The sequence below is a fragment of the Salvelinus sp. IW2-2015 genome, linkage group LG32, assembly GCF_002910315.2.
Source record: "Salvelinus sp. IW2-2015 linkage group LG32, ASM291031v2, whole genome shotgun sequence".
Lineage (NCBI taxonomy): Eukaryota > Metazoa > Chordata > Actinopteri > Salmoniformes > Salmonidae > Salvelinus > Salvelinus sp. IW2-2015.
Window position 1 is genome coordinate 20,850,495 of NC_036871.1, and position 11,285 is coordinate 20,861,779.

At 43.3% G+C, this 11,285-nt stretch overlaps 1 protein-coding gene across 1 annotated transcript; it reads right to left on the reverse strand.

Annotated features, from left to right (window-relative positions):
- Nucleotides 1-325: 325 nt before the first annotated feature.
- Nucleotides 326-11,239, reverse strand: LOC111957015 (von Willebrand factor C domain-containing protein 2-like). Its single transcript, XM_023977722.2, has 3 exons — nucleotides 10,650-11,239; nucleotides 3,661-3,790; nucleotides 326-2,718 (listed from the first exon to the last, which is right to left on the reverse strand). Exons 1-3 carry the CDS (start codon nucleotides 10,995-10,997, stop codon nucleotides 2,531-2,533), a joined length of 666 nt encoding a protein of 221 aa, XP_023833490.1. The 5' UTR covers nucleotides 10,998-11,239; the 3' UTR covers nucleotides 326-2,530.
- Nucleotides 11,240-11,285: the final 46 nt, after the last annotated feature.

Consider the following 11,285-nt stretch of genomic DNA (forward strand, 5'->3'; position numbering starts at 1 on the left):
TGCCAGTCTATCCATGTAGCCTATCCACGTAGTCTATCCATGTAGTCTATCCATGTAGTTATCCATATAGTCTATCCATGTAGTCTATCCATATTGTTATCCATTATAGTCTATCTCGATCCATAGCATAGTCTATCCATGTAGTCTATCCATATAGTCTATCCATGTAGTCTGTTCATACCAGCATGGACCAATATGCTGCACACAAACATACAGAAGAAGAACAATTTCTCTACTTTTTTGGTTTCCATGCAATGGTCCCTACAAAATGGATGTGAAGGAAGCAAGTGAACAGCGTATAGTTTTCATGTTCATACCAATTTGTTTGTATTTGTATTTACACTGAACAAAAATATTAACCCAACATGTAAAGTGTTGGTCCCATGTTTCATGAGCTGAAAGAAAAGATCCCAGAAATGTTCCATATGCACAAAATGATTCTTTATCTCACAAATGTGCTTACATCCCTGTTAGTGAGCATTTCTTATTTCCCAAGATAATCCATCCACCTAACAGGTGTGGCATATTAAGAAGCTGATTAAACAGCATGAGGTGAACACAGGTGAACCTTGTGCTGGGGACAATAAAAGGCCAATCTAAAATGTGCAGTTTTGTCACACAACACAATGCAACAGATGTCTCAAGTTTTGAGGGAGAGTGCAATTGGCATGCTGACTGCAGGAATGTCCACCAGAGCTGTTGCCAGATAATTTAATGTTAATTTCTCTACCATAAGCCGCCTCCAACGTCATTTTAGAGAATTTGGCATTATGTCCAACCGGCCTCACAACCGCAGACCACGTGTATGACATCGTGTGGGTAAGCGGTTTGCTGACGTCAACGTTGTGAACAGAGTGCCCCATGGTGGCGGTGGGGTTATGGTATGGAAAGGCATGAGCTATGGACAAAGAACTCAATTGCATTTTATCAATGGCAATCTGAATGCACAGAGATAATGCACGGCCCCATGTCGCAAGGATCTTTACACAATTCCTGGAAGCTGAAAATTTCCCAGTTTTTCCATGGCCTACATACTCACCAGACATGCCACCCATTGAGCATGTTTTGGATGCTCTGGATCGACATGTACGACAGAGTGTTCCAGTTCCCACCAATAGCTAGCAATTTTGCACATCCATTGAAGAGGAGTGGGACAACATTCCACAGGCCACAATCAACGGCCTGATCAACTCTTTGCGAAGCAGATGTGTCTCGCTGCATGAGGCAAATGGTGGTCACACCAGATGCTGACTGGTTTTCTGATCCACGCCCCTACCCTTTTTATGGTATCTGTGACCAACAGACGCATATCTGTATTCTCAGTCATGTGAAATCCATAGATTAGGGCCTAATACATTTATTCAAATTGACTGATTTTCTTATATGTTGCATTTATATGTTTGTTCAGTATATTATGGATCCCCATTAGCACTCTTCCTGGGATCTGGCAAAATTTAAACAGTTATATACAATTATGGGTCTCTGACATTCTGATAGTGAGTTGTTTATAGTTTACAAAACTATAATATTCATACACAACTTAATGTTTCTTACACTAGCCTTCAGCTTTCAGAACCTATTTTTTCATATCTGTAATGTTCCATTCACATCAAATTCAAATGCAATGGAGATGTTATACCTAAATTAATAAAATCTTCCAATAAGTGTAACATCTCAAAATGTAGGATAGTCTCTATAATCTACATTACATCGAAACAGTCCAACTAGCTTAGAAATATGCATTCACTACTTTACTGGCTTAATCCTTGTTTACAGTATACATACAGTTTAAGGAGGCAGTTGGGTCAAACTGCCCCCTCCTTCAACTACATTAGGAAATGTTTTCGGCAAGGAATGTTCAAAAGTTAATCAGATGTGTTTTCAGATCTTAAAAGTGGTCTAATATCAAGATGAGAATCATGAGATGGTCCCAAACCATCTGTTGTGTAGATTCAGCTATCTGCCTCCATCTCCCAAAAAATAGATAGTGCCATCGTTCCCCATTCATTTGGGATGGAGGCTTATAGTTGGAGTTTATAACATAATATATATAATATTTAGCAGACGCTTTTATCCAAAGCGACTTACAGTCATGCATGCATACGTTTTATGTATCGACAGTAGATTGTGTGGGACGTTAACTCTTTACTTTTTAAGTTAACTCCACTTTTTAAGCATGAACAAACTTTGATTTGAGAGTGAACTGCCACTTCATAAGTTCATTAATTGATAGTCATTTGGAATAGGTTTAGGTTTAGACAAGAGAACGCAAATAGATCCACATTGGTACTACATGCTACAGTACGTCAGTTAGTATGTCTCTTCCTCTTCAAGTCCTGCTGATAACCACCTAGCCTTCAGGGGGAAATCATGCTGGGGTGAAGTTTCCCCATGGTACAGATCTAGGATCAGCTTACCGTCCCCCAATCCTAACCTTAACCATTGGTGGGAGGAAATGCAAAGCTGACCAAAGATCACTGTCTAGGGGCAGCTTCACCCTACACTGGGGCAAATGACTGGTACTACTTCATCAGTTCTTCTGGCTAGCCTCTTCAGGGGTGCAGTTATGTACGCGAGAACAGGTGGCCAAGCGATTGCCCTCCCAGTAGCCAGCGTCACCTGAGTCGTGACAGCGACACTTTGTGCAGGAGTCCACCCATACAGGTTCCACCCCTGGGATCACCTGGCTGCGGGTCAAATCCACATAGCAGTTGGGCCCTGGGGAAACACACAATAATTTCTCTTTACTTGCCATTTGGTTGTGATATTTTGCATTGTACTTCTCTTTCCATGAGGATATAACTGTCACATCTACCGTAAAGAGGAGAGGGTATTTTCAGTGGAAGTTGAACTACAGACAATAAGACTTGATTAACTCTGAATTACTGTAATTGAAAAAACTATGTACACTTAATTGTGCGGTCATAGACCACCTAAAATCAAACCATGAAAGCATCTTCAACTGGCTGTTTTCCAACTTGATAAACTTCTTTTTAAATAGCTATTGTGTGTCTCAGTAGAACAGGAGAGAGTGGATCGGTCATTGGTAACGGTGTGTGAAGAGCATTATTTCATGCTGATATAGTTATTCTTCCCCCACTACTTCTATTTGTTTGGATAAATGATCACGTTCATACCGTATATTGCTGCTTGTGGTGCTGACAACAGTAATGTGACAAAACTAACGGCATGCATCAATCACAATAAACGGTCAATTATGAACAACTGTTTCTGCACAGAGAATAGACAATGTGAGGAATGTGAACATCATCTTCCCTGTATCTAGACTCTCTCATCTCCCTTTGCCTAGAGTAGAATCAAATAGAATGCTTCATTGTCAATAAAGAATTTGATGACCTGTGATATCGCACAGCCACTTACTGTAAGCGTGTGTGGAGAAAAAGAGGTGTTATTTGAGGGAGTTTGGCTAATTATAATTTAGGAATCATGATTATAGCTAGCTAATATTGACACTGATGGATATGCTAGCTGCTACTTAGGTGAGACATACTTAGACAAGTTTATTCTTTCCCTATTTCCCTTAATGTTCTATATCATCCACAGGAGATTACCCACTTCTCTGTCTCTCCGGGACATCTTTAAAAAATGTGTAATCCGTTCACAGGTTCTATGTAATAACCACGAGGTCAGTTCACTCACCCTCTGGGCATTCAGGGCAGCACTTCCCATTGGTGTTGACAGGGTTGACGCAGGGCGGGGGGGCACAGTCTGCCACTAGGCAGCGGGCGATGCCATCACTGTCACAGGTACACTGATCGCACTCACTTGGCTGCCAATCACACAGAACAAAACACAGGCTGTCAGAGACAGAGGACGGTGTCCCAAATGGCACCCTATTCCTTTTATAGTGCACTACTTTTGACCAGAGGCCATAGGGGAATAGGGTTTAATTTGGCATGCAACCACAGACGTAGTCCTACCAGTGTTCTTTAGACTGCCACTGGCAGATACGGTATCACTGTTAGACATGAGCATTTGGACAGAAAATACCTCCCAAGATGTTATTTGTCATTTATTGAGACAGGGCACTTGACCAAAGACCAAGTCCATATTATTGCAAGAACAGCTCAAATAAGAAAATAGAAATGACAGTCCATCATTACTTTAAGACATGAAGGTCAGTCAGTCTGTAATATTTCAAGAAAAAGTTTCTTCAAGTGCAGTAGCAAAAACCATCAAATGCTATGATGAAACTGGCTCTCATGAGGACTGCCACTGAGACGCAGAGTAGGTGAATGGATGATCACCGCATTAATGGTTCCCACCGTGAAGCATGGAGGAGGAGGTGTGATGGTGTGGGGGTGCTTTGCTGGTGACACTGTCTGTGATTAATTTAGAATTCAAGGCACACTTAACCAGCATGGCTACCACAGCATTCTGCAGCGATACGCCATCCCATCTGGTTTACGCTTAGTGGGACTAAAATGTGTTTTTCCACAGGACAATGACCCAACACACCTCCAGGCTGTGTAAGGGATATTTGACCAAGAAAGAGAGTGATGGAATGCTGCATCAGATGACCTGGCCTCCAGAATCCCCCGACCTCAAACCAATTGAGATGGTTTGGGATAAGTTGGATAGCTGAGTGAAGGAAAAGCAGCTAACAAGTGCTCAGCATATGTGGGAACTCCTTCAAGACTTTTGGAAAAGCATTCCAGGTGAAGCTGGTAGAGAGAATGCCAAGAGTGTGCAAAGCTGTCATTAAGGCAAAGGGTGGCTACTTTGAAAAATATAAAATATAAAATATATTTTGTATTCTACATGATTCCATATGTGTTATTTCATAGTTTGGATGTCTTCACTATTATTCGACAACGTAGAACATAGTCAAATAAAGAAAAACCCTTGAATGAGTAGGTGTGTCCAAACTTCTGACTGGTACGGTATGTGTAATGTATGTTTTATTGTACTGAGTTCATGTAAACCGTTAACAGATGTTTTCCCCTGTCACGGTATTGGATGTTTATCAGCATCTCTGCATGTGGTTCAGATACAGAGGTTGGGTTAAATGAAGTGGAAGAAAATAACACCATGAGGCTCTGGGCTTAATGTCTCTTAGCTCATCCAGTGCTGTGTCAGAGGGCCTCTGATTATCCCCTTAGGGATCTCCCATTAACCATAATAACCTCATCAAGAGGACAATGAGCCAAGAGTAAATCTCACTGGCTTGGCTTTTCTGTTGCCAGAGTCGTTTCATATTCTAATTCATTGACTGAGGGGGTATTGCATTTCTGCTTGGCTTTGTTGGCTCTGCTTTCCTCTTTCCACTGAAGCAAAGGAGTTTATTCTTCAAGCAGGTTGAACTGTGGCTAATGATTCTGCTGATTACAGCAACAGGCAACAAAGAGTTGTAAGTAATCAATAGCACAGCAACCTAATCACAAACAAGAAACATAGATGCAATTAGAAACAAACAACAAATATGACTGAAGAACCCATTCAATATTATGGATGAGGACTATGAAGGAGATTATCAAAACATTTACAATGTGCCCCCAGAAGAATCTCAATATCAACTGGGTGATTTATGTCTTTATCTGTTCTCTCAATTTACATCTGCACATTTGAATAGACTGGCTGTAAATGTAGCAAGATTCAGCATTTAACAGCAGCATACTGCCTCCATGTGGCAGTATCCCCACAAGTTACAGTCCCTGTCAGTAACAGCTTTTCAGCTACTAACCTAATTGAGCAGGTGTAAAATAAACCAGCTATACTGTATCCAAACAAGATGGCGTAGCAGTCAGACGTCTTTGTCTTCGTCTTGTCGTGTCACGTGTATATATCTTTTTATATCTTTTTTCTTTGCGTATATTTTTAAAATATTATTCTTAACCTCAACTTCAACATACTCTCCTGCAATCCGCCTCACTCAATGTGGTATGGATCTGCTATTTTCTTTACTTTTGAACTGGAACCCCCAACAGAAGCTAGCCAGCTAACTAGTTACTAGCTAGTAGTCAGCTAGCCACTGCTAGCGGTCATCAGCTAACCTTTAGCCCGAACAACTCTTGCCAGTCTGCACAGCGTGATTCAAACCAGAGCAAATTGTACTTATTTTTCTCCATATCTCCGGATTTCTACCGCAAGCTCTGAACCTTTTGTCCTGGATCATTGCAGCTAGCTGCTATCCGAGTGGTCACTCCTGGCTAACATCTCTGTCCCAAAACAAGAACCAATTAGCCTGGAGCTAGCCTTTGCTAGGCCCATCTCCCAGCTAGCCGAAGAGGTCCATCAGCCACTCCTTGGGCTACAATACCTATTTTACTGCCGACACGGAGCCCCGCCGATTCATCACGACTGGACTACCGATGTAATCTGCCCACGGGGGTTTTTCAATTGGCTCCTCCGTCGCGATGTCCCCTGAATGCCCATCTTCTAGCCTACTAGCCGCGGCCCGCTAGCTGTCTAGAGCATATTGGACTGTTAGCTGAAGAGGCCCATCGGACAAACTCTTTGGCCACTTTACCTATTTTGCCAATTGGTCTGGACCCTTTTATCACACGGAGCCCTGCTGATCCATCACGACTGATCTGCCGACAGTAACAGCACGAGAGGGCTACAAGAGACTTCTTCCGTCGCTACGTCCCTCATTCTTCTTCTGCTAGCTTGCTAGCCCCGGCCCGCTAGCTGTCTGAATCGCCGTGTCTCCAGCCCGCTGAGCTACTCACTGGACCCCTATGATCACTCGACTACGCATGCCTCTCCCTAATGTAAATATGCCTTGTCCTTTGCTGTTTTGGTTAGTGATTATTGCCTTATTTCACTGTAGAGCCTCTAGCCCTGCTCAATACGCCTTAGCTAACCCTTTAGTTCCACCTCCCACACATGCGTTGACCTCACCTGGTTTAAATGATGTTTCTAGAGACAATATCTCTCTCATCGTCACTCAATGCATAGGTTTACCTCCACTGTATTCACATCATACCATTCCTTTGTCTGTACATTATGCCTTGAATCTATTCTACCGTGCCCGGAAACCTGCTCCTTTTACTCTCTGTTCCGAACGTACTAGACAACCAGTTCTTATAGCCTTTAGCCGTACCCCCCACTGCAACTTGCCCAAGCCTCCCCCATTTCTCCTCCACCCAAATCCAGATAGCTGATTTTCTGAAAGAGCTACAAAATCTTGACCCCTATAAATCAGCCGGGCTAGACAATCTGGACTCTCTACTTCTAAAATGATCCGCTGAAATTGTTGCAACCCCTATTACTAGCCTGTTCAACCTCTCTTTCGTATCGTCTGAGATCCCCAAAGATTGGAAAGCTGTCGTGGTCATCCCCCTCTTCAACGGGGGAGACACTCTAGACCCAAACTGCTACAGACCTATATCTATCCTACCCTGCCTTTCTAAGGTCTTCGAAAGCCAAGTTAACAAACAGATCACCGACTATTTCGAATCCCACCGTACCTTCTCCACTATGCAATCTGGTTTCCGAGCTGGTCATGGGTGCACATCAGCCTCGCTCAAGGTCCTAAACGATATCATGACCGCGATCGATAAGAGACAATGCTGTGCAGCCGTATTCATTGACCTGGCCAAGGCTTTTGACTATGTCAATCACCACATCCTTATCAGCAGACTCAACAGCCTTGGTTTCTCAAATGACTGCCTCGCCTGGTTCAGCAACTAATTCTCAGACAGTGTGTTCAGTGTGTCAAATCAGAGGGCCTGTTGTCCGGACCTCTGGCAGTCTCTATGGGGGTGCCACAGGGTTCAATTCTCGAGCCGACTCTCTTTTCTGTATACATCAATGATGTTACTCTTGCTGCTGGTGATTCTCTGATCCACCTCTATGCAGACGACACCATTCTGTATACTTCTGGCCCTTCTTTGGACACTGAGTTAACTAACCTTCAGACAAGCTTCAATGCCATACAACTCTCCTTCCGTGGCCTCCAACTGCTCTTAAATGCAAGTAAAACTAAATGCATGCTCTTCAACCGATCGCTGCCCACCTGCCCGCCCATCCAGCATCACAACTCTGGACGGTTCTGACTTAGAATATGTGGACAACTACAAATACCTAGGTGTTTGGTTAGACTGTAAACTCTCCTTCCAGACTCACATCAAGCATCTCCAATCCCAAAGTTAAATCTAGAATCGGCTTCCTATTTCGCAACAAAGCCTCCTTCACTCATGCTGCCAAACATACCCTCGTAAAACTGACTGTCCTACCGATCCTCGACTTCGGCAATGTCATTTACAAAATAGCCTCCAACACTCTACTCAGCAAATTGGATGCAGTCTATCACAGTGCCATCCGTTTTGTCACCAAAGCCCCATATACTACCCACCACTGCGACCTATATGCTCTCGTTGGCTGGCCCTCGCTTCATATTCATCGCCAAACCCACTGGCTCCAGGTCATCTATAAGTCTCTGCTAGGTAAAGCCCCGCCTTATCTCAGCTCACTGGTAACCATAGCAGCACCCACCCGTAGCACGCGCTCCAGCAGGTATATCTCACTGGTCACCCCCAAAGCCAACTCTTCCTTTGGCCGCCTTTCCTTCCAGTTCTCTGCTGCCAATGACTGGAACTAACTGCAAAAATCACTGAAGCTGGAGACTCATATTTCCCTCACTAACTTTAAGCACCAGCTGTCAGAGCAGCTCACAGATCACTGCACCTGTACACAGCCCATCTGTAAATAGCCCATCCAACTACCTCATCCCCATACTGTTATTTATTTGATTTATTTTGCTCCTTTGCACCCCAGTATCTTTACTTGCACATCTATCTTCTGCACATCTATCACTCCAGTGTTTAATTGCTATATTGTAATTATTTCGCCACTATGGCCTATTTATTGCCTTACCCCCCTTATCCTACCTCATTTGCACACACTGTATATAAACTTTTTCTATTGTATTATTGACTGTATGTTTGTTTATTCCATGTGTAACTCTGTGTTGTTGTTTGTGTCGCACTGCTTTGCTTTATCTTGGCCAGGTCGCAGTTGTAAATGAGAACTTGTTCTCAACTGGCCTACCTGGTTAAATAAAGGTGTGAAAAAATAATAACAATAATAAAAGACGACCATTAGGCCTTTATAGCAGTAGTGGTAGTTCTACAACAAACCACTGGGTAGGGCAAATTATCCATATTCGAAATTTCATCAGCATGCAGTGCCAAAAACAGCTATGTTTCAGTAAAGACAATACTATAAAACATACTGCTGGGTGAGTTATTCTAGGCCATACACTACATGACCAAAAGTATGTGGACACCTGCTCATCAAACATCTCATTCCAAAATCCTGGGCAATAATATGTCCCCCTTTGCTGCCATAACAGCCTCCCTCCACTCCTCTGGGAAGGCTTTCCACTAGATGTTGGAACATTGCCGTGGGGACTTGTTTCCATTCAGGCACAAGAGCATTACTGAAGTCCACGTCCACGTCATTACTGGCACTGATGTTGGGTGATTAGGCCTGGCTCACAGTCGGCGTTCCAATTCATCCCAAAGGTGTTCGATGGAGTTAAGTTCAGGGCTCTGTGCAGGCCAGTCAAGTTCTTCCTCACTGACCTCAACAAACCATTTCTGTATGGACCTCACTTGTGCACGGGAGCATTGTCATGCTGAAACAAGAAAGAGCCTTACCCAAACTGTTGCCACAAAGTTGGAAGCACAGAATCATCTAGAATGTCATTGTATGCTGTAGTGTTAAGATGTCCCTTCACTGGAACTAAGTGGCTTAGCCTGAACCATGAAAGACAGTCCAAGACCATTATTCCTCCACCACCAAACTTTACAGTTGGCACTATGCATTCGGGCAGGTAGCGTTCTCCTGGCATCAGCCAAACCCAGATTTGTCTGTCGGACTGCCAGATGGTGAAGCGTGATTCATCACTCCAGAAAATGCATTTCCACTGCTCCAGAATCCAATGGCGGCAAGCTTTACACCACTCCAGCCTTTGCTTGGCATTGCTCATGGTGATCTTAGTCTTGTGTGTAGCTGCTCGGCCATGGAAACTCATTTCATGAAGCTCCTGACAAACAGTTTTTGTGCTGATGATTTTTACGAATTACACGCTTCAGCACTCAGCGGTCCTGTTCTGTGAGCTTATGTGGCCTACCACTTTGCGGCTGAGTGGTTGTCGCTCCTAGATGTTTCCACTTCACAATGACAGCACTTACAGTTGACCAGAGCAACTCAAAATTTTACTAACTGACCTGTCGAAATGGTGGCATCTTATAACAGTGCCACTCTTCAGTAAGGCCATTCTACTGCCAATATTTGTCCATGGAGATTGCATGGTTGTGTGCTCGATTTTATACACCTGTCAGCAACGTGTGGCTGAAATAGCCGAATCCATTAATTTGATTGGGTGCATATATAGTGTATAACAAGAGAATTGTGAACAGGAAATGAAATACCTTACGTTTGAATAACATCTCCAAAGTTTGGAGTGCGTATTTGCGCACAGACAGACTTTGGAGCGCCGACTTCAGGAGGTAGCAGAACGACCATCATGACAGTAAGAGGAAAATCAATATACATCAGTCAACTCAATAGACATTTGAGAAGTAAATGACAACCCAGAAATATTATTTTTATTAATTCGAGAAAAAGATTCACCTGATCATATCGTGCCAAGTACGGCAATATTTATTGTAGCCTACCTGGAAGTTTTGTCCCAGTTCGTACACCTCTCCCCGGTACTCACAGCCTATATTCTCACATCTTGGGCAGCAATCAGTGGGATAGTGGCTGACATGGATGCAAGCCGTGGGCAAAGAGGTGCATTCCGTCCGTGCACAAGAAGACCCCTCTGTTGTGCATTCACACTGCGTGCAATGGTCCGAGTCTAAAAAATACCATTCTCCTACATAGTAGACGCTGCCGTTTGCATCACAGGTGTTCTCCTGTCCAGCCACAGAGAAAGCCAGACCGACCTGGACACAGAACAGTAGAGACATCACGGAACGCATAATCCCCATCGAATAGTGCTTATTTGAAAACATTTTCATGACCAAAAAAACTATTAAAAAATACTAAAAGATTGTGTTTCAGTGTCCACGATTTTAAAATTCCAAAATGTGCTTTAGTGTTTATGGTTATAGAGCAATATCTGCCACACTGTTGCAGAATATAACATCCTCACAACATTTCTTCAGATGTCCTAGCCTAAAACTTTTCTAAGGTTATGTTCTCGACTCCCGGTCTTTCACAGATCAGAGGCAGAAACTTGCAGAGGGAAAGTTATTACGCCTCTATGTGGGTTATGTTACAATTCACACGTGACAACCTAGTCTAGT

Bases quoted from the DNA above. Each gene is read 5' to 3' on its own strand.
- LOC111957015 (XM_023977722.2), bottom strand. From the start codon at position 10,997: ATGAAAATGTTTTCAAATAAGCACTATTCGATGGGGATTATGCGTTCC. The intron at 3,791-10,649 runs GTAGGCTACAAT...TGTGATTGGCAG, and splicing joins AACTGGGACAAAACTTCCAG to CCAAGTGAGTGCGATCAGTG. The intron at 2,719-3,660 runs GTGAGTGAACTG...GTGTTTCCCCAG, and splicing joins CTGCCCTGAATGCCCAGAGG to GGCCCAACTGCTATGTGGAT.